The following is a 22,751-nucleotide window of genomic DNA, read 5'->3' as shown; positions in this document are numbered from 1 at the left end:
TTTTGTTACAGTTTTCTGTCCTATTCTGAGAGAGAGTAGTCAAGTGGGAAGAGCATGGGGCTGACAGTCAGTCAGGTTCTGGTAACAGCTTTGCTACTGACCTGCTGGGCCGATCACGGATAAGTCCTTCACCTTGTCTGTCTCGGTTCCCCCACCTGTAATGGGAAAAGAGAACAGTGCTCCCTCCATTTTAGATTGTAAACCCTGGCTCTGATTGGTATGATTATCTCAAATCTACCCCAGCATTGAGTACATAATAAGGGTATAATACTGTTCTGCTGAAGCATTTTCAAATGCTTCACCGAGCCTCAATTGTCTTTCCAGGCTGCCTTGATGATCTCTCTAATCTGGAAGTATTATTCTGAGCCAGTAACTGTGCTGCCAAGTAAATGGATCGCTCCATTAGAGCGCTTAGTAGCATTTCCTACAGGAGTAGCAGGTAAGAAATCTTGCTGCATATAGAAAACAGCATGACCTGTTAAAAGAAACTTATTTTACATTTAAAGAAGTAACCAACTCTGGTTCTTTTCTGGTTGGAAGATGCAACCCTATGCTTAGGGCTCCGGCTCTGCCACTTGCCTGCTGTGTGACCTGGGCAAGTCACATGACTTTTCTGGGCCTCAGTTTCCTCACCTGTAATATGAGGATTCAATACTGGTTCTCCCTCCCTTGGATGGGGAGCCTCATGTGGGACACATGGAGTTAATCCAGTGATGGGCATGTGATAACAAAGACCCTAAGGAAATAAGGAAACAAAAATATAATCCACATTATATGGATATGACAGAAACAAATGGGGAGCTTTAACCCCCACTTTTGGCCATTTTCCATGATTAATGAGCCGTTTACTTGGGCTGGACAGGAAAGGTGCAATCCAATAGAGGCATTCCACTGATGCTGAGGGACGTAGAACCAGTCGAGAGACTTTGCAGACTTAGAACAGAGTTGCTGTCCTAGAAGAGACCTGGTTACAGAGGGAGAGTTTGGCCATCTGGGCATTTCGAGGGGCCTGCCTTCCGCATCCCGCTCAAGGCTATCTATTAGTGAGTGCACAAAGTTGGTCATGTAATGGCTCACATTGGGCTTTTATTGTTTCAGGTGGCGTGGGAATTACTTGTTGGCTTGTGGTCTGCAACAAAGTTGTGGCGATTCTGCTTCACCCCTTCAGCTGAAGAGGAGGAAGAGCTCCTCCAGATCAGAGTTAATGTGGGTTTCTCTGGATTTCTTTTGATTTGTTTTTGTTTTCTCCCTCCCTACCTTGGTCTGTTGGACCTGGTGGGGAAGGGGAGAGAGAGGAAGAATTGTTTACCCTCAGAATTGAGCCTAAGTGATTCTCCTTTGTCACGCATCGGAATAACTTCAGGCAGCCAGGAGGGACCCTGCAGCCCTGGACTGGTGGGCTGCCTTGAGCCACCATTCCCAGGCAGCAGGTTCACAGTCCACTTTAACGCACTACAAAATATAGTAAGCGTTTCGTTTACCATAAACAGTGTAAATTTGTAGACACAGCCATACGATAACCAAAAATTGTGTCTTTTAAATCTGCCATTCTTGCGGAGTCCGTAATACTAAAAGGATAACACTATTAATAAAGCTTCCATCTTGCAGTTTACGAACCTGATCCTGGTTCACAGAGGAGCTTTGCTTAACAGCTGCTCAACAAGGTAACAACTTTAGAACTGTCACTGAGTTAAAGTCAGTGTTAGATGTACTACTGTTGATTTTTTTTTTAAGTACTGTTTGGTAGTGTGCTGATTTGTATGTAAAATGTCTGCCTTTTTAATGTGAAGCGGCATTTCACGATAAGTTTAATTTGAGAGGTTGTGTTTAGTCAGAATTTAATAACCTGCTTAGGAAGGTGGACCAAGAAGCGGGGAAATAGCAGATCAAGGGGTTTGACTTAAACTATTTAACTGGAGGCCTCAGGATTTTGCCTAAAAACATCGTTCTGTAAAGTCTGTATTAATGATTTTTCTGTAAATAAAAGCTGCTACAAAGATCAACTCTGGACTTTAACTGGCAGACACACATAAATAGGTAATACAACCATGGTACAAGCTGTAGCGAATTGCCATTGTAAAACTCATTTGAAGACTAGAGCATTCGAATGCTCATGACATATACTTATTAGCTAATGATCCTGATGATTATTAACAATGCTGTTGGGAATTCTGAAATACCAATTGCCTATGAATGTGTTTTGTTCTCCCTTCAATTCAGGGGAGCCCAGCATCAGGAGGGCTTCTGCCAGAAAGGTTGCTGCTCATCCCAGGGTCCCTCCCACTGAACCCAGGCACCCCCTTCCCTTCCCACTGCGAGCAGTAGGCGAAAGGGGTGGGGGGAGGTAGTACCTGCATCTGAGGCGAGGGTCTCCACACGAGCAGCCACTTCATCAAACATGCAAGGTTTATATCCAAGTGTTTTTGAGAAGTACCAAGTCAACTGGATTTAATTCAATCTATGATATTGTGTTTATAAAGGACGGAGGGACTTGATCGTACAGATCAGTGATATACTGGTACCAGGTTCTGGCTACCACATTCATTCCATTGTATTAATTCAGCGCTTACTGTGTGCAGAGCACTGCACTAAGCGCTTGGGAAGTACGCCGGCAACCTATAGAGACGGTCCCTACCCAACAACGGGCTCACCTACTTCCTCTCCCCCTCGTCCCTCTCTCCATCCCCCCCATCTTACCTCCTTCCCTTCTCCACAGCACCTGTATATATGTATATGTGTTTGTACATATTTATTACTCTATTTATTTTACTTGTACATATCTATTCTATTTTATTTTGTTAGTATGTTTGGTTTTGTTCTCTGTCTCCCCCTTTTAGACTGTGAGCCCACTGTTGGGTAGGGACTGTCTCTATAGGTTGCCAACTTGTACTTCCCAAGCGCTTAGTACAGTGCTCTGCACACAGTAAGCGCTCAATAAATACGATTGATTGATTGAAGAGCATAACCCTGGAGATGACAGGGATGAAAACGCTCAGGGTGTAATGAGCCAGTTCCCTCTAGGAGGATGGGTTAGGGTGAAAACATTAGGAGTCTTCAGTGTGGGAAGGGGAGTACAGTGCTCTGCACACAGTAAGCGCTCAATAAATACGATTGATTGATTGATGTGGTTGAGGCCTGCCCAACCAGAAAGCGAGCAGACAGGCGCAAGTAGAATTGTTCATCAGGTCCCACAGCACAGAGGGTAAGGGGGAACCCACTGGAACCTGGTGGAGAATTGTAAGGAAAGAGTGAAAGACCCAGAGTAAAAGATGATGGCTCCAAAGAGAATGAGAATGTGAATGCCAGGTTCCCCACAAACCTAGTGATAGGGGTGTTTCTGCGGACGGATTTTGGGCTGTTTAGGAGGCCTGGGATTTTCTCCGACTGACTCCTGTAGTCTTGGAGAGCCGGGCTGCCAGGTCGGCTGGACTCTTGGGGAACTCAGGCTGCCGAATTTTCATCTTGAGCACAAGGTGGAGGGGCAAGAATGGGGCAGGGATTTTTAAGGGGGGTGACGGCTGGGAGAAGAGAGGCTTCCAAGATGCTAATGAACTGGAGAGCCATCACTGGGAGCCTTTCAGCCCTGACTGGAAACATTCAAGCTTTGTCAATGATTTGAAATGAGCAAATCTGGGAGTCCAGCTCAGAAAGCTGTAGGGACATTGGCCCTATGGGGTGGGCACCTCTATCAAGGGAACATGTATCATTGCCTAAGCAGGGCTCTTTCCCACAGATGGAAGTTTAGCAACAAATGTTAGATTTTGGTCAAAAAGTGGGTTTCAGGTGAATTCAGTCTTACCTCACATGCAGATATGGCCAGTGAGCTTTCTTTCAAATATTTTTATGATGTCCATCTAGACAGGCAAGCCCAGATGAGGGATAAAATAGCTCTATGTGGTGAAAGCAAGGATACGATCAAAAAGCTGGGGAAAGCACCTCTTTTCAGTTTTTGGGTTTTTTTTTTTGGGGGGGGGTGTCTTTTTTTTGTTGTTGCAGCATCCCTCCTCTCTGTCCAAGGAAACATTTCTACTGGAAGTTCCTAGAGATATTCCTCAATAGATTTTAAGCTCCATGAGGTCAGAGATTGCCTACCACAGTGCTCTGCACAGAGTAGATACTCAATAAATATAATCGATTGACTGTGTACTGACCTTTGCATGGGCAATTTAGGATTTTTCAGTCCACGGGAAGGGAGGGGGAAAGGTAAAGTTTTCTGCTTTAAAGATTGGCAAACTTCATTTTGCTGAAAAAGTCGACCTTTGACCTCACTACATGAACCAGAAATGGAACCAGGCCCCATGGCCTAGTGGGAAGAGCGTGAACCTGCGAGTCAGAGGACCTGGGTTTTAATCCCGGCTCTGACAGCTGTTTGCTGTATGACCTTGGCAGGTCACTTAAAGTCTCTGGGCCTCAGTTTCCTAAACTGTAAAATGATTAAATACCTGCTCTCCCTCCTCTTGACTGAGAACCTCATGTGGGACTTTGACTTGTGTCCAACCTGATTAACCTGTAACTACCGCAGCATTTAAAATTGTGCTTGACACATAGTAAGTGCTTAATATAAAAATATAATAATCTAACATTCCAAATGGAATTTCCCTACTTTTGAGGCAGAATACAGTCTTATGATACATAATGGCTGCCTGTCAAGACAACATCCCGTTGTCTTGAAATTAAGGCAAAAACAGCTAAAAATGTTCCTTTTCTAATGCTCCCTCTTTTCAGAATAGACTCTGCAGTTTGCCCTTTGATTGTAAACCAAAAATTGAGAGAGCTGTAACTGAATGCTACCATAGACGCCTGGAGTGAGAAGGGACTATAAGCTCCTGTCGACTATGCTCCTCATTAGCAGGGATCACATCTGCCAACTCTGTGACATTGTACTTTCCAAGTGCTTATTACAGTGCTCTGCACGTAGTAAACACTCAATAAATCCCATTGATTGGCTGTAGCCAAACAACCTATGAGCCTAGGAAGAGCTGTTCTTTCCCTGGTGTATACTCATTTTACACGCAGAAAATGGGCAATTTGTGGCCATCATTTGTAGAACCAGGATACACACTGATTTAAGAGAGATGAATGACCCTAACCTTGTAGCTGGATCATCACTACATTGCCTTCCCTTTGGATTCCATATCTTAAACCTTAAATGGAAAAAATATTCACAAAGCAGGACTGAATGAAAGTAACAAATCAAAATGCTCTGAGAGAGTAATTATATTTAAATCATTAATTTTCCTTTTCCTTCTGAAGGTGAAGGCGACCTTATAGATTTTACCGAATTTCGTTTAGAATCCCCAAAATTAAGAGTGGCGGCTGCCAGACTTGAATGTGGATTGTGCGTACCTTCGTTTCCCAGAGTTTTTTTCTCTTTATTAGATCCTTGAATAACAGGATTTGAAAGACTGCTTTTGAAGACACAGCCTGACCCAAAGAGTTCTTCCATAAGGCTGCTTTTCCTGTCCTTGAAAGCTGTGGCAATACAGTTTCCACACTTCTCTTCTGGGGTCTCTTGTTGCTTCGGTTTGGAAGTTCGGCCAAATGATGGCACGTAGCCCCCCTCTGAACTTTCTAGCTTCAGCTCGGCCAGCTCGTCCGACTTCTTTAGGCCGCGACCGTTGCGGATGGAGGTTGCGCTTGATGTTACCCCAGAAGCAGGCAGGCCTTGGTGCAGATTTTCAATGGCTTCTGTGAATGAGTAATATTTTCTCTGTTTAATAGGTATTCTGCTCCTTTTAAGCCTGTGTTTACTGGGCACCTCATCGGTGTCTTTTAGGTGAATACTGCTCATTTCCTTTTTACCCATTACATCTTGCTCTTGACTATCCTTTTCGGGAGTAACTACATGTGGAACCTGCTCTCCTTTTGCCGGTTTCTCCAGGTCTTCTCCCAAGAAGCCAACTTTCTCTTCCTGCTCCTCCTTTGTCTCTATTTGCTCTGCAACATTCTCCGGAGGCGTGTGCATTGCCGTCACGTGTCTGTCTCCCTTCGGTAATTCTACAACAAAAAAGAGACAGTTGCTTGTGGGGGAATCTCGTTTGGGGGTTACTGAAAAGACTGTATGTCTTCGAAGTGAATACTCCTAAATATATACCACTGATTGTTTGACAGATTGTTTTTGGCTGGGCCCCAGTCCTGTCATACGTCTCCAGTGAGGCTTGGGCACCTCTGGGCAGGGTCTCAAAGTACCAAGAATCATTGAATGGAGGCCCGCAAGCACCCAAATGCACTAATTCATTCATTCATTCATTCAATCATATTTACTGAGCGCTTACTGTGTGCAGAGCACTGTACTAAGCGCTTGGGAAGTACAAGTTGGCAACATATAGAGATGGTCCCTACCCAACAGCAGGCTCACAGTCTAGAAGGGGGAGACAGACAACAAAACAAAACATATTAACAAAATAGAATAAATATGTACAAGTAAAATAGAGTAATATGTATATACAGGTGCTGTGGGGAGGGGAAGGAGGTAAGGTAGGGGGATGGGGGAGAGGGGAAGGAGGGGGCTCAGTCTGGGAAGGCCTCCTGGAGGAGGTGAGCTCTCAGTAGGGCTTTGAAGGGAGGAAGAGAGTTAGCTTGGCGGATGTTGGGAGGGAGGGCATTCCAGGCTAGGGGGAGGACGTGGGCCGGGGGTCGACGGCGGGACAGGCGAGAACAAGGCACAGTGAGGAGGTTAGCGGCAGAGGAGCGGAAGGTGCAGGCTGGGCTGTAGAACATAGTAAGCGCTTAATAAATGCCATTATTATTATTATTATTATTATTATTGAAGGGAGGTGAGGTAGCAGGGGCAAGGTGATGGACAGCCTCGAAGCCGAGGGTGAGGAGTTTTTGCCTGATGATAAAAATGATGATGATGGCATTTGTTAAGTGCTTACTTTCATTCATTCATTGTCGTATTTATTGAGTGCTTACTGTGTGCAGAGCACTGTACTAAGCGCTTGGGAAGTACAAGTTGGCAACATATAGAGACGGTCCCTACCCAACAACGGGCTGTGTCAAGCACTGTTCTACACGCCGGGGTTGATACAAGATCATTAGGTTGGACACAGTCCCCGTCCCACATGGGGCTCACGGTCTTAATCTCCATTTTCATGAGGAAACTGAGGCCCAGAGAAGGGAAGTGACTTGCCCGAGGTCACACAGCAGACTAGTGGCAGAGCTGGGATTAGAACCCAGGTCCTCCTGACTCACTCCCAGGCCTGGGCTCTATCCACTAGATCACGCTGCTTCCCACTCTTTCTGCCTGCACAACCTAGTTCTTTTCAGAGCCTACTCTGAAAAAAGTGCAGACCCAGGCACACCTTCCCTGTGTCTGGGGGTGTGTGTGTATGTACGGGGGTTAGGGGGTGGGTGATGAATTTGCCCTTTAGCCCTCTTTCTGGCCACCTTTGCTCAGTCCTCCTCATAAGAACCCGTCAGAGACTTAAAGACAGTTACTAAGTCACCCCTGATCCTTCCCTTCATCAGGCTAGAAACCACAACGCCCTTGACATTCACCCTGGAGATTGGTTTTTCACATATACCTCCACTGTCGTCGTCTCTGGGCCTTCTTTCGGTATCTTTCCTACAGTGTAGGGACCAGAACCGGCCACACCACTCTAATATGGATCTGATCAGTGCTGAGTCACAGCGGCGGGGCTACTTACAGGCTCTTCTTGTGTGTCATCCTCCTGTTTATAGACCATGTATCATATTGCTTTTTTCAATAACGGCGTACAAGTCTGACTCATTTGCAGTTTGGGGCCAGCCGTGAGGCTTGTGCCTAGCCAGACTTGCCTCGGTGTGCATTTGTGTTTACTTTTTGTCTTTAAAGGTCTACCTTTAAAGGTAGACTTGGAGAAGCAGCATGGCTCAGTGGAAAAGAGCCTGGGCTTTGGAGTCAGTGGTCATGGGTTCAAATCCTTACTCTGCCAACTGTCAGCTGTGTGACTCTGGGCAAGTCACTTAACTTCTCTTTTAGACTGTGAGCCCACTGTTGGGTAGGGACTATCTCTATATGTTGCCAACTTGTACTTCTCAAGCGCTTAGTACAGTGCTCTGCACACAGTAAGCGCTCAATAAATACGATTGATTGATTCTCTGTGCCTCAGTTCCCTCATCTGTAAAATGGGGATTGACTGTGAGCCCCCTGTGGGACAACCTGATCACCCTGTATCCCCCCAGCACTTAGAATGGTGCTTTGCACATAGTAAGCGCTTAGTAAATGCCATCATTATTATTATTATTATTATTATTACCTTGTACCTGATCCTTTTGAATTGTCTCCTGTTTCCAAAGAACCAATTTTCTAACATCGTCATGATCATTTTGAATAGTATTCCTACCTTTCAAATTGGTATCCGTGGGTGGGTCACTGCTAAAGATCATTTTTCATCCCCATTATTGCTAAAGATAATAAGAATACTGACTCTCTTGCAGCTGGAACACCTTTTAGACTGCGAGCCCACTGTTGGGTAGGGACTGTCTCTCTATGTTGCCAACTTGTACTTCCCAAGCGCTTGGTACAGTGTTCTGCACACAGTAAGTGCTCAATAAATACGATTGATGATGATGATTTATCTAGCTGGACTTAATAAATTCGTATACACACACACACTGTCCAACAGTTCAGTGCACTTTTGGTTCATTGATCTTAAATGATCTTAAAACTGAAATTTTCATGGGAATCATACAAAAGTCTATATCATTTTCTAGTGGAAAAATACCATATATCCAGGTGAATCGCACCCCTGTACACGTCTCCTATTTTGAAAACACCATCGACTTCACTATTGGATTTTTTTTCCCACAAACATCTCAACTTCACATTCTGGAAGACTTTTTTTTCCCCGAACCCAGTTGGACTCTCATCCCCTCACTCAGACCAAAGCGACTGTAGAAATTTCCCACGATACCTGGGAAATCCAGAACCTTCGGAATGGCCTCAACGAGCCCCACGTTCCAGGTGCACGACGAAGAGCTCAACGACTGTTCACCGCCTGTTACGGGAGAAAAATGGAACAAATGCCAAATTCTGTATTATTGAGAGAGCAAGGTCAACATACAATTCAGAACTTCAGCAGTGACGGTGAAAAACATTTTATGAGGAAGGAAAATTCACTTTTCCCTCACTGCAATTAAACAGACTCTGTCTTCATGCCAATCTTTATACCTGGAATACTTGTCCTCACAGGACCTTAACTGGGAGCGTATTCAAGCTTAAGAAAACTGCCACTTCCAGGGCCGCAGGAGACAGCTGGGAGAACAAATCGGGTATCATTGGTGAGGCAGGAGATTTCAGTGGGAGGGTCTGAAGTACGGGTTTGAGAATACAACTTAAATGAGTAATCGGTAGCTTCTGGCAAAAAATCCATTCTTTTGTTTTGCCAGAGAGAGAGACGGTATTTTATATGTTCAATGATCCCACTAGCGGACCTTAGTGAGGAAGTCCTGGACAAATGAAAGCCAGTACAGTTTGGCCATCGCTAAGTCTTCTGACAAGCTTCAAGTACACCTGAGCATGATGCCTTCACAGAAGAGAAAAACAAGATGTTCCTCAAATGGGGAAAAACTGAACAGAAAAAGGGAAGAGTAAAAGAAAAAAAAAATCCCTTGGTTTATCATTGTGAAACTATCCGTGCAAAACTAGTCACAGAAGTGAAATCTTGTTTTTAAAAATAAATAAAAAGGCCCACATTAAATCTATATAACAGATAAATTATAACCTCCCCTGTACTTTCCTTAGAATTCTTTTCTACGCATTCTTGGGATCAAGAAAATTTGATTTCACCACTAATTCAACATGATCAAAATGTCAGATCATTGAGAAGCAGCATGGTTTAGTGGATAGAGCACATGCCTGGGAGTCAGAAGAACCTGGGTTCTAATCCCAGCTCACCTCATGTCTGCTGTGTGACCTTGGGCAAGTCACTTAATTTATCTGTGCCTCAGTTACTTCATCTGTAAAGCGAGGGTTAAGACGATGAGCCCCCTGTGGGACATGGACTGTGCCCAACCTGATTAACTTGAATCTACCCCAGCACTTTGAACAGTGATTGGCACCATAGTAAGGGCTTAACAAATACCATAATGATTAATTGCCATGCCTTATGTCTGAACTTTTCCCTGGAACTGCCTACTTTAAATAATAATAATATTTGTTAAGCACTTACTACGTTTCAAGCATTGTTCTAAAGCACTGGGATACATATAAATTAATCAGATTGGATACAGTCCCTGTCCCACATGGGGCTCACAGTCTAAATAGGAGGGAGAACAGATATTTCATCCCTACTTTAAAGTTGAGGAAACAAGCACAGAGAAGTTAAGTGACTTGCCTAAGGTCATCCAGAGGCAAGTGGTGGAACTAGGATTAGAACCCAGGTCCTCTAATTCCCAGGCCTCTGCTCTTTCCACTAAGCCACATTTGGGAGTTTACCAAGAGTGAAGGTTGATAAACTGTAGATGGATTTATAAAATAAATGTGCAATACCATCTATATTTCTAGCAAAGGGCCAAAAAATTACAGTTGGGAATTTAAATTCCTTTTCTTTTTTACACCACTCAGTTTTATGTGGGCTATGTTCCCTTATACTAGGCTTTATAGATGCTGATGAACACTTTCATTTTTAGTTTACTTGGTAAAACTCCTTAGGGCATCCTAAATAAAGGCTCTAAGACAAAAGCAACATATTTAAGTCAATCAATCAATCATATTTATTAGGCACTTACTGTATCCAGAGCACTGTACTAAACATTGGGAGGGTGCAACAGAGCGATAAAACAGACACATTAAGAAGAGTTCATTCCTTTTACTTGCTCACCAACAAAGGGGATTTTGAAAAATTTGATTATACCTGGTTCTTGTATTCTTTTAAGTTCCTCTTGCTTAGGTGATTTATTGATGGGATGTATATCTGGATTTTGTTTTTCTTCAAAGCATATTTCAGTTGCTTTTTCTTTTTGCGAGCAACTTTCTGTTGCCTTTTTCACCTGGAGTTCATAGTTCATCAGAGATTTAGAATAATGGTAATCAAAAAAAAAGGGGGGGATGGTAGAGGGGAACCTAGCCATGATTTCTTTTTTTATTTTTTAAGAAAACGTTACAGAAATTCTCAAACATCTCAAATTTACTTATTTTGATTTGGGTAATAACACTGTGTACATCAATTTACTCCCAATATTTACACAATAGTTCTTAAATATCTTACAAATAGGTGAAACAATATTGTAACCTTTCTTTACTACACAATTGAGAGAAATACTAAAAATTGGGAATCCCACACTATGTTTTGATAATTCAAAGGTTCAAGTTTGTTGTACCTTAGTTGACACGGGTGCAGTATCCTTCATTTCTTTCTTTTTTTGATTTGTCGGATGTACTAATGAAAAACATTCCTTCTCAGCTTGTCCTGATTTGGTTAATGTAGAATCTGCAGAAATACAGTGTTGAGAACAGAGGTAATAATGCAATTTCAAACAACGTATACATTGCCCAGTTTGAAACCCACTTGAGGAATTTGCAATGTGAGATTTAAAGTAAAATATGTAATTTAATAATAACTCACCTAAAGAAGAGGAGAAACACTTAACAGTTTCAACTGCAGGCAACTTCTGCTGCCTTTTCCTTTCTCTTTCCTGCCTGCTCTTTTGCTATAGATGTTTCTGGGTCCCTAGTATTTGTGTTGTACTACCGTAGGTGATGTAAAACAAGTCATTACTACTATAAACAACACTGGTGGGGACTGCAGGGCAGGTAATGGAGTTCAGACGACCAGCAATTTATCTTGGGTCAACATATATACTAAAAAAGAGGTCACCTACCAGGTGAAATAGCACCTTTAAGAGAGGAATGTTCCAGCAGAATTGAAGAGTACAACAACATGGAATGGAACAGAACAGAGGCTAGAGATGAGAAATGAGAACTGGCATATGAGTTCATTCAAATATATTTGAATCTGTTAAATCTTCGGTTTCTAAAACCTGGAGTGACTTAATTTGTTTCACAGTGAAGATGCAACATGGCACCAAGAGTAAACTGTTCAGACATGGGGGTTAGTGAGGGACGAATAGTCACTTAGACATGAAACAACTCAAAGCATCTAATAATTTAAAGTTGGCCGAAATGGCTGCTCACGACTGGAAATGACTTACAAATAACTTTGGCTTGTCTCTAAGGGTAAGGGGACTAAATCTAAAAGAGGATCTCTTCAAGGTAAATCCAGCACTTTGCTGTGTGACCTTGGACAAATCACGTCACTGGGCCTCAGTTAGCTCATCTATAAAATGGGGATTAAAACTGTGAGCTCCCTGTGGGACAGGGACTCTGTCCAACCTGATTAGCTTATACCTAAATCAGCATGTAGTACAGTGCCAGTGTGCACAGTAAGCACTTAACAAATACCATTTAAAAAAAGCAAGCTGTTTGTTTAGTTAAGTCAATTTAAGCTGGGGAATAGGGAGTGATAACTAGAACTTCATCATCTGGTGAACTGTTTTCTAACGTTTGATGAGGCAAAGTCACTATTTAAGTGTAATGAAGGTATTAGAAGATGAAACTTCTGCAACTTAGTTGTGCCCCCAATTTTTAATCAAAGTCACAACTTTGAAGCAGTATGGCCTAATGGATAGACCCTAGGAGTAAGAAGGGACTGGGTTCTGGTCCCAGGTCTGCCACTTGTCTTCTGTGTGACCTTGGGCAAGGCACTTACCTTCTCTGTGCCTCAGTCACCTCATCTGTAAAACTGGGATTAAGACATATCCACTGTGTCCAACTTGATTAGTTTGTATCTACCCCAGTGCTTTAGAATGGTGCCTGGCACATGGTAAGTGCTTAACACATACCATAAAAATGAAAAAAAAAAACCAACTTTATAACTGTCAGATTCCTTCATTAGAGATGAAATAATGATGGGGGGAAAAAGGGAAGGAACTGTTCAACTGGATTTCAAACACGTCAAGTAGCAAAGCTGAATTCCCTATATATAAAATAGATGGGCAACAACATTAGCGCTTAAACACATGGTAGTGGTTAACCAGAATTTAGTTGAGATTGATCAAATGCAATGATATGATGATGGATTGAAAGTGGAAGAAACTTGAAAAGGCAAAATCTTATGGTGACTAATACGCAAACCTGGGGCTGTAAGCAAATGCAGCTGAATTGAGCCAGCAACTGGGGCTGGTGTAGGCATGTTCAGCTGGGAGTTGGTCTCAAAACACACCCGCAGGCACGGAGCAACCTCCTCCTAGGGCCCCCTGATGGTAATTATGGCCAGCTTGGCCATTTTTGGAGGAAAATCACACAGGATTGTAGAGTCTTTGGATGGGGCAATAGGCCAAAGAGTCACCACTGTTAATACACCATTTGGAAAGATACTGGTTAGAGAAGCAGCCTGGCTCAGTGGAAAGAGCACGGGCTTTGGAATCAGAGGTTCAAATCCCAGCTCTGCCAATTGTCAGCTGTGTGACTTTGGGCAAGTCACTTAACTTCTCTGTGCCTCAGTTACCTCATCTGTAAAATGGGGATGAAGACAGTGAGCCCCCCGTGGGACAACTTGATCACCTTATAACCTCCCCAGTGCTTAGAACAGTGCTTTGCACATAGTAAGTGCTTAATAAATGCCATTATTATTATTATTATCATTATTATTACAAAGCTGCTCTTTGGGCAGTGCTCTACTCCAAAGACAAGCAATAATAATAATGGTATTTATCATCATCCCATACTACTGTGTTAAGCCTAAATTCGTTGTGGGCAGGGAATATGCCTGTTGTACTCTCCCAAGCACCTACTACAGTGCTCTGCACACAGTAAGTGCTCAATAATTACTACTGAATAAATGAATGATGATACAGGATAGTCATATCAGACACAGTTCCGGTCCCACCCAGGGCTCACAATCTAAGAGAAAGGAAGAGCAGATGAGGAAACTGAAGCACAGAAAGGTTAAGTGACTTGCCCACCATCACACAATACGTCAGTGGCAGAGCTGGGATTAGAACCCAGGTCTCCTGACTCCCAGTTTCACGCTCTTTTCACTAAGCCACGCTGCTTCTCAGACAAATCCTAAAAGATATTGGAGGTGCAACAGTGTACCTATTGATCTGAGATGCATCAGTAGAGGAATGTGATAGGAGGCCTGAACGGACATTGATTAGTACTGTAGAACTAATAACAGTATTTACTGAAGGTTTACTATGTACCAAACACCAAGGTAAATCCAAAACAATCAGATCAGACACAGTCCCTGACACATAAACCAGATACATAAAGTATGCATCAAGCTGAGTAAAAGGAAATGTGAATGTAGGCCAAAAGAAATTTCATATTAAGGGGAAAAACAGATGAGGATATAGAAACAGAGCAAAACAAAATATAGGCAATTGCCACTTGTCAGCTGTGCGACTCTGGGCAAGTCAGTTAACTTCTCTGTGCCACAGTTACCTCATCTGTAAAATGGGGGTTAAGACTGTGAGCCCCAAGTGGGACAACCTGATTACCTTGTATCTCCTCCAGTGTTCAGAACAGTGCTTGGCACATAGTAATGCGCTTAGCAAATGCCATCATTAGTATGTACCTGCCTGTTCCAAAAGACAAAGGTTACAGAAGCCAATGACTGGAATGTGTATCTTTGTTAGAAATTATATTCCATATTTGACTAAAAGAACAAAACCTATAAGGCCTTTACTGAGAAAGAATAAAAAAATTATGCAATGGCTTTCAAGGAACATCACTATAATCAGAAATTACCCTCCCTAAGATACATTAGTACCACTGGAGAAATCACACAAGGACCTCCAGGACACAGAATAAAGATGAATCAGGCCCAGTCCACACCTATTCTAATGATGATGACAAACATTCTCAAAGAAGGTGGTTTTAGCAAGCATCCTTGCATGAAGAAAATGCCATGTCTTTTTGTATGGAAGGTTATTGGCAGAAATCAATCAAAACTCACTAGTACTTTTAAAGAAAAACCCTGTAAAACATAAATCCAATGACTATCAAGGCTATTATTTTCAATAAGCCATAGGAAGTTGTGCTATGTTTCTGAAAGATCACTGATTCTTGCTTACAAACTCTTAAGGGTATTTGATGAAGAATATTGAATATACCTGATGTATATACATATAAATGGATTGAAACAAATTGCAGCGACAAAGTGTAGGAGATTTTTGTGGAGGCCACGCACTTTGAAAAGTGATAAATGAAATTCAGTTGGGAAGGTGGACCCCGACTTCTAGCTCCCAGGCCCGTGCTTTATCCACTAGGCCACGCCACTTCCTGAAAATACATTTGATTCCTCTCACCTACTGAGCCACCTGGGAGATTGACAAGCTTAGTACTCTTTCCCAAAATGTGCTATTCATTTCCCATCATATACTGAATTTTAAACCCATCATGGGAAGTTTTTGGAAAGAGCACTGCTCCGGGAAGCTAGAAGGACGTGGGTTCTAGACCCAGGTCTGCCACACACCTTCTGGGTGATTTTGGGCAAGTCACTTATCATCATCTCTGGGCTTCAGTTTCACCTGTAAAATGGAAACGATCTTCCTGCTTAGATTGTAAACTCTAGAGGGAGGGGGTCTGAATTATCTGATTATCTTGCTACAGCTACAGCACTGGTACATAAGTGAGTGAGTGCAAAGTAAACGCCAAAGTCACAGTGACTGATAAAAAGAATCAAATTGCCTTTGAAAGCTTTAGTGCCCCTTGGATGGTTTCCTAAAATAACAAATATTTGGATGGTCTTAGTTGGAAATTGATTTCACCTTCCTTTGTCAGCAACTTTATTTTGAATTTAGTCTACAGGTTCAGAAAAGTGTAAATTAAATCCATTTGGAAATTTTCACTTTAAAAAGATCCAGAATCTGTTGGAATCTCCTTCCCTACAAGTGTGAATCTGCATCATTTAGCTGTAATCAAACCTGAGGCTTCAGCTCTCTCCTAGATTTCTGATTTTGTACTAAGATATGAAACATTTCACAACACACCGAAACCTTCATGGTTCACTTACTAAAGTACTGACACATGAATCATAGTATTCCAAATGCTCTACCTTTTAGTTGACCATCTCTTTCATGAAAATTTTGAAGAATCCGATTAGTATATATATTTTTTATATCAAGTTCTCGATCTTTTTCCTAAAAAAAAGAGTTACTATATCAAACTCTCTAGTTCACAAAACATTAAATGAATTTAAGTGTTCAATTTTTGGCAATTGTTAAAGAAAGAGCAGACTGTACTATTTAATGATTCACAGGCCTCATGAGGCTGGATACATGGTCCCTTCCAGCTCTATGATTTTATCATTTCAAATTTTCTTTCACTTTGCCAGTATCCCTGTGCCTCAAAAGACTCATCATGAAACTATGGACCCAATTAAAAAACAAAAACAAAAAAACTACTCAATCTCTCGGAATCTGAATGATGTTTTTGTTTGATACTTCATATTTCCAAGTATCTTACATTTAGACGTGCTAATGAAACATTTTCATGCAAAAAGTAAGTCTTTTTTCTCATTTGGATATTATAGAATGCCATTTTTTCTAATTATTCACATACTCTTCATTGCCTGGTAAGCCAATCTAATACTTTTCATCTTCAGATTGACAGAGAGATAGATTTAGAAGTTAAATGAGTTAGGGACATGAATCAGGCTAGATGGATGAGCCTCTTTCATGAAGAGTATAAATGTTTTTAACTTCAACAAAAGTAATACCTTTAGTTTTTGTTGAAGGCATTTTATTTCCATTTGTAAGTTCCTGGTAGCTGTCCGGGCTGCTACAGTTTTTCTGTTCTCAGCTGCCAACTGACGACTAAAGGCATTGCTGTTTAACTTCAGCTGTTTTTCTAGGCCCTAAAACCAGTATAAATTTAAACATATACATGTCAGGTATACTGTTAAGTATCAACATTTTAAATATATGAATTAGTTACAAATCCAATCAAGTACCTTCATAAAAAGTTTCAACTCTTGAAATTTTTGTTAACTAGAAAAAAAAGAGGGGAAACACTAAGTCTTATGGGGGTACTTTGCGGGAGGGGAAGCTGATGCTGGGCATAATAAGTAGCCAGTGAAATGAGCAGTAGATTTGAAAGTGAAAGAACACCGTCAGCTTTTTCATTTGCCTTTGGAGAATGCAAAGGTGGTGGACACCCAAGCACACCATAAAGATTCTAAAATGAATACTGCGGATAGTTAGATCTTTTATCTGGCACCATAAAGATTCTAAAATGAATACTATGGATAGTAAGATCTGTTATCTGGCACTTTCCAATTGTAAGATTCTGGAGGAGTTTCCCAATGCAGATCTAGTATTCATTCATTCATTCATTCAATCGTATTTATTGAGCGCTTACTGTGTGCAGAGCACTGTACTAAGCACTTGGGAAGTACAAGTTGGCAACATATAGAGATGGTCCCTACCCAACAGTGGGCTCACAGTCTAGAAGGGGAGACAGAGAACAAAACAAAACATATTAATAAAATAAAATAAATAAATATGTACAAATAAAATATGCTCACTTCAGAGTAAACGCATATTAGATTTACACGGAAGCAAATCTATTTTGGGTAATTTCAATTACTTTATATAACTGAGAGACAGGCGTCATTTCTGATCCATAGGTGCACCTCACTCTTGGGTGAATTAGCAAGAACAGCGTGACCCCTCATCCTCCGAACCCAGATTCCAGGGGGGGAGGGGGAGAGGGAATTTTTACCTCACTTTTCACCAGAGTCTAGATCTGAAGGGGAATGAGGGAAGATCTAGGTTTCAATTCTGAACCAAGAGAGGCTAAAACAGATCTAGTAGGGTTGGGGATCAATGCTGAGGTTATTCGGAACCTGAGCATTTCCTTAGCTTGGTCTCCTTTGGTTTGGCCAAGGAGAGCCAAACATTCTTCTTCCTGTTTGTTCCCGCTGTCATTAGCATTTTGGAGAGCACTCAGACTCTGCTTGGGTTTTACCGAGAGAAGCCAAATGTCACTCAGTCAATAATAATAATGGTAATAATATTTGTTAAGCACATACTATGTGCCAAACATTGTACTAAGAACTGAGGTAGATACAAGATAATCAGGTCCCACATGGGGCTCACAGTCCAAGTAGGAGAGAGAAGAGGTACTGAATCCCCATTTTGAAGATTAGGGAACTGAGGCGTAGAGCAGTTAAGTGATTTGCCTAAGGTCACACAGCAGATAAGTGGTGGAGACGGCATTAGAACCCAGGTCCTGTGACTCCCAGACTCGTGGTCTTTCCACTAGGTTACGCTGCTTTTACAGTTTCACTCTTACAGGAATGCACACTACAGATGAATCAGATGAATTGTGCTCATTTAATGTAGTGATTTTGGAAGTCAGGTGATCTAGTGTGACTTCAGTGTACAGTAATAGTTATAATAAGTTATGGATTCAATCACTTCATTGTAAACCCCTTGAGAGCAGAGATTGAGTATCAATTCTAATGTATTATACTCTCCCAAGCATTTAAAACAGTGCTCTGCACACAGTAAATGCTCAATACCATGATTGATTGATTGATTGATGGATCGATGATTGGTTATTCTGTCAGTCTAAATCTCATATGGTGATATGGTGAGACAAATATTTTCGATATAAATGTATAAACCATAAAACTTCTCATCAGCAAAGTAACATTCATGATTACCCAGAGCTTGGAAGTATTTTTATTCTGTTGAGAATATGATCTTAGGCTCTTGCCAAAGATAGGCAAAACTGATAAATTGCTACTTTTTCCTGGAATATCATTTTATAGAGAAATGGGTTTTTTTAATATGCCAAAAATGATTTACCCCAAATATAACCGAAAACCTTATATAATATGAGTAGGGGTGTGCAGATATGATTACTCCACTGCAAAAGTATGGAAAATGAGGTAAAGAAAGGTAAGTGATTTTTCCAAGGCCATACAGGTGGTGGCAGAACTAGGACTGAACCTGAGTCTCATGATCTCCCAGGCCAGGGCTCTTTCTTTTAAGCTCTTAGCACAGTGCTCTACACACAGTAAGCACTCAGTAAGTAACTCTGATTATCATGCTACCTGTATGAAAACTTGGGAGAAAAGTATAGAAGCCAGAACCAGAATGTTTGCAAAATGTTTCCAGTTGACAGTTTCACAACTGAAATTCACATATAGCCTTTAGCATTTATTCATACTGAAAGGATATTTGTTTGATTTTGCCAGTTATCATACAACCTATAGAACTGTACTTGGGAAAATTATGAATTATTTGATGGGTAAAGGAATGAAGATCAGAGAATCAAAGTAGAATTTTCTCCTTACAAGCACTTCCTTATCAATACAATTTCATAACACATGAGAATGTTTGGTGATTATCATCACCAATCATATTTATTGAGCGCTTACTGTGCGTAGAGCACTGTACTAAGCGCTTGGGAAGTACAAAGATTATGAGTTGTGCATAGTTTGAATTGAACTAAAATTACAGATCAGGCTACTGAATAACCATGGTTTGCATCTTTCCATACTTTTATTTTGCATGGGCCATTAGAGCTGTACATAAATTCTACATCAACTCATCATAAAAAATACAGTGAGACTGGTAGTTTGATTAGGCCAGGTTTTTGAAAGTGACAAGGAGATGAAAACAATCTGGGGCAATTCTTTCACATAAATGATTTCCATTAAAATTCTGAAAACAAAATGATATGCCAAGTACCTGAATTCTTTTTTCATTGGTCTCCATTTTTACTGTAAGGATGGACAATCTTTGTGTAAGTTCCTCTCGTTCTGCAAGATTTGTGTCTTCTGAAAGTTTCTGCAGAGACTGCAAGGAGTCTTTAGTTTTCAATAACTCCATGTCAACTTCTCTAAGTCTTCTGGACAAATTCTGTTCCTTCTCTTGAGACTTTCGGAGAAGAAACTTTAAATTTTTTACTTCGTTCTGATGTTTTGCCATAATTTGGGGTAAGCTGTTTTGTGAATTTTCATATTTTCCAATTGCTTTCAAGTGCCTAAACTGCAGCCGTTTCAGCAGCTGGTTTTCCATGACTGTTGCTTCCAGTCTTCGCTGGACGTCAGCAATTTCATTTTTCAGTTCTTTAATTTTATGTAATCTTGCTGACATTATGCGGTGAGTCAAGGCATCTCTTCTTTTACTAATCATATTGACTTGGGGATTTAATAATGGCATTTTCCAGTTTTGTACCTTTTCAGATGAAGTTTCTTTGGTTCCTGGGTAAAGAGATCATTCAATCTATTAGTGATCATACGACATAATGTTTAGCCTCACGGTTTTCATAGCTGACTATTGTAGGTGGAGTGCAACTTATTTTTATGGCACAAAGTACCATTAATTGTACCAGGCAAAGTAATAATTTACTAATCTTAAGGCATTTCCCCAAAGATCTTTCTTTCACCCTGACAGTTCCTGACTCATGATTTCAAACTGCATGAACAATAGTTTCTCACTTGTTTTTCCCAACAGTCGAAAAATTAGTCTGCCCAATGACATAATTCAAAATAACATAAATTCAGGCTCAAATAAATCTTTGATCTTCTCCACAAAAGTGCTGCCAAAAACTAGCTATCCCATCCTCAGCAGTCCAAAGTAACATTAGTTAAGGACACAGATAGGCTTTTCTTTACAATTGCATCATAATTTTGGTTTAGTAAAGACACGAAGCTATCTCTCTCTCTCTCTATGTATATATCTATATAGAGAGAGAGATATATACATCTCTCCATGTATGCATCTCTCTCTATATGTATATAGAGAGTGTTCCCCTGCAAAATTTAATCTTCACACTAATTTCTTTCTTTTCTTGAAGGTATCTGTTAAATGCTTACTATGTATCACGCACTATCCAAAGCACTAGGGTAGATACAAAATAATCAGGTTGGACACAGTTCTGGTCTCACATGGGGCTCAACAGTGTAAACTGGAGGAAGTAGGATTTAATCCCCATTTTCTAGATGAGGTAAATGAGGCACAGAGCACTTACATGACTTGCCTGAGTTACACAGCAGGTAAGTAGAGGAGCTGGGATTAAAACTGGAACCTACCAACCCTTTTCTTCACTGAAGAACAATTCCTCAGAGAAGCAGCATGGCCTAAAGGGAAGAGACTGGTTCGGGAGCTAGAGGACCGCTCTGTCAATTGTTAGCTGTGTGACCTTAGGCAAGTCACTTAACTTTTCTGTGTCAGTTTCCTCACATATAAAATGGGGATCAAATATTTATTCTCCTTCCTACTTAGACTGTGAGCCCCTTGCAGAACAGGAACAGTGTCCAACCTAATTAACTTGTACACATAAGAAAGTGCTTAACAAATACCATAAAAAAAAAATCATGAATCTGCCAGAGGCACCATTTTACAGTGCTCTGCACATAGTAAGCGCTCAATAAATACGATTGATGATTTTCCTGGAACTTAGTCCCCATGAATGGTGAGGGATAACTGCACTCAACCTTTTGCTAACATCAATGTGAATTTTCCTCGGTGACTTTTTTGGCCTTGGATGGGTTTGAACTACAAACATCGTACTAGTAAATTTTCTTAACCCATAATTTAATACAGCATGAAAGCTTTAAGTTATTACTTAGATTTAAAAGACCAATCACATATATTTCTGAGCTCATTTACAGGTCATGTCACAACACTTCTCCTATAAAGAAATTGTAAACCTCTTCAACTGTTCAGACAAAAGCAATTAGGCTTTCTTGGCTGCTGCCTGGTGCCAGAGCCAATTAATTTTATGTATGGTATTTTCGATTAATTAACGGGTAACAATCCCAGCTCTTAACTAGAAGGCAGAGTGGTGCACTTAGGGAGGATCAGTGGCTCTGCTCCAAAGAGTTTTTTGGAGAGCTGTGCCCATCCCCCTTAGACCCCTCATCGCTCCCCACCCGCCAACCATTTCCTCTGGGACCCCCCACTTCCATCCTGGACTCTTGGGTTCACCAGCCCCATTGGACTTTTAGGTGCGAAACCACTCCCTATCCACTTCAATCCAATCCACTTACCTCCTTCCCTTCCCCACAGCACCTGTATATATGTATATATGTTTGTACATATTTATTACTCTATTTATTTATTTTACTTGTACATATCTATTCTATTTATTTTATTTTGTTAATATGTTTGGTTTTGTTCTCTGTCTCCCCCTTCTAGACTCTGAGCCCACTGTTGGGTAGGGACTGTCTCTATATGTTGCCAATTTGTACTTCCCAAGCACTTAGTACAGTGCTGTGCACACAGTAAGCGCTCAATAAATATGACTGATTGATTGATTGATTCCATCGTGGCTTGATTTTGGACTTGTCCTTCACCAGTCTTTTATAAGAGTCAGGCATAGGCCATTTCTGGCAAGCGCTTCCGCAGAGAGGAGCTTCACAACCACTTTAAGACTCTCCTGATTGCAGGAAGACGCTACTCCAGGGAGAGTCTTTCAAAGAACTGATTCCTGAATTCCACACGGGGCAGGAACTGTGTCTGATCTGATTATGCTGCAGCTACTCCAACTCTTAGCACAATGCGTGGTATATAAAAAGGGTTTAAGAAATACCACAATTACCACTCTCAGTCAATTAACTATATTTATTGAGTGCTTACTATGTGCAGAGCACTGTAACAAGCACTTGGGAGAGTACAGTATAAAAGCGTTGGTAGACATATTCCCTGTCCACAGGTAGCTTACAGTCTAGAATGGGAGACATATATTAAAATAAATTATGGCTATGTCCCTAAGTGCTGTGAGGTTGAGGGTGGAGTGAATAAAG

General features: G+C 41.2%; 2 protein-coding genes across 5 annotated transcripts in view; one reads left to right on the top strand and one right to left on the bottom strand.

The window, feature by feature from the left end:
• Nucleotides 1–22,751, top strand: part of LOC119940134 (guided entry of tail-anchored proteins factor 1-like) — a 73,027-nt gene that overhangs the window by 7,633 nt on the left and 42,643 nt on the right. The window contains exons 4-5 of one of the 2 annotated variants that reach the window (XM_038760199.1): nucleotides 325–439; nucleotides 1,099–2,003. The exons of the other annotated variant lie outside the window; for it this stretch is intronic. Coding sequence (XP_038616127.1) covers nucleotides 325–439; nucleotides 1,099–1,172 — 189 coding nt within the window. The 3' untranslated portion in view covers nucleotides 1,173–2,003. Of the gene's footprint in view, nucleotides 1–324; nucleotides 440–1,098; nucleotides 2,004–22,751 lie in introns of those variants that run through there. 2 annotated transcript variants of the gene reach the window in all.
• LCA5L (lebercilin LCA5 like) overlaps nucleotides 5,208–22,751 on the bottom strand; it is a 30,046-nt gene continuing 12,502 nt past the window's right edge. For 2 of the 3 annotated variants that reach the window (XM_038760194.1, XM_038760193.1), the window contains exons 3-9: nucleotides 19,690–20,204; nucleotides 16,707–16,844; nucleotides 16,044–16,128; nucleotides 11,305–11,414; nucleotides 10,839–10,974; nucleotides 8,898–8,981; nucleotides 5,208–5,997 (exon numbers count right to left, since the gene is read on the bottom strand). In XM_038760194.1, the coding sequence (XP_038616122.1) occupies nucleotides 5,222–5,997; nucleotides 8,898–8,981; nucleotides 10,839–10,974; nucleotides 11,305–11,414; nucleotides 16,044–16,128; nucleotides 16,707–16,844; nucleotides 19,690–20,204 (1,844 nt within the window). In that variant the 3' untranslated portion in view covers nucleotides 5,208–5,221. Of the gene's footprint in view, nucleotides 5,998–8,897; nucleotides 8,982–10,838; nucleotides 10,975–11,304; nucleotides 11,415–16,043; nucleotides 16,129–16,706; nucleotides 16,845–19,689; nucleotides 20,205–22,751 lie in introns of those variants that run through there. The other variant, XM_038760195.1, reaches the window with a different exon arrangement.

Source organism: Tachyglossus aculeatus, chromosome 18 (genome assembly GCF_015852505.1).
Source record: "Tachyglossus aculeatus isolate mTacAcu1 chromosome 18, mTacAcu1.pri, whole genome shotgun sequence".
NCBI lineage: Eukaryota > Metazoa > Chordata > Mammalia > Monotremata > Tachyglossidae > Tachyglossus > Tachyglossus aculeatus.
The sequence above is the reverse complement of the archived record's forward strand: the minus strand, read 5'-3'. Positions and strand labels throughout refer to the sequence as shown.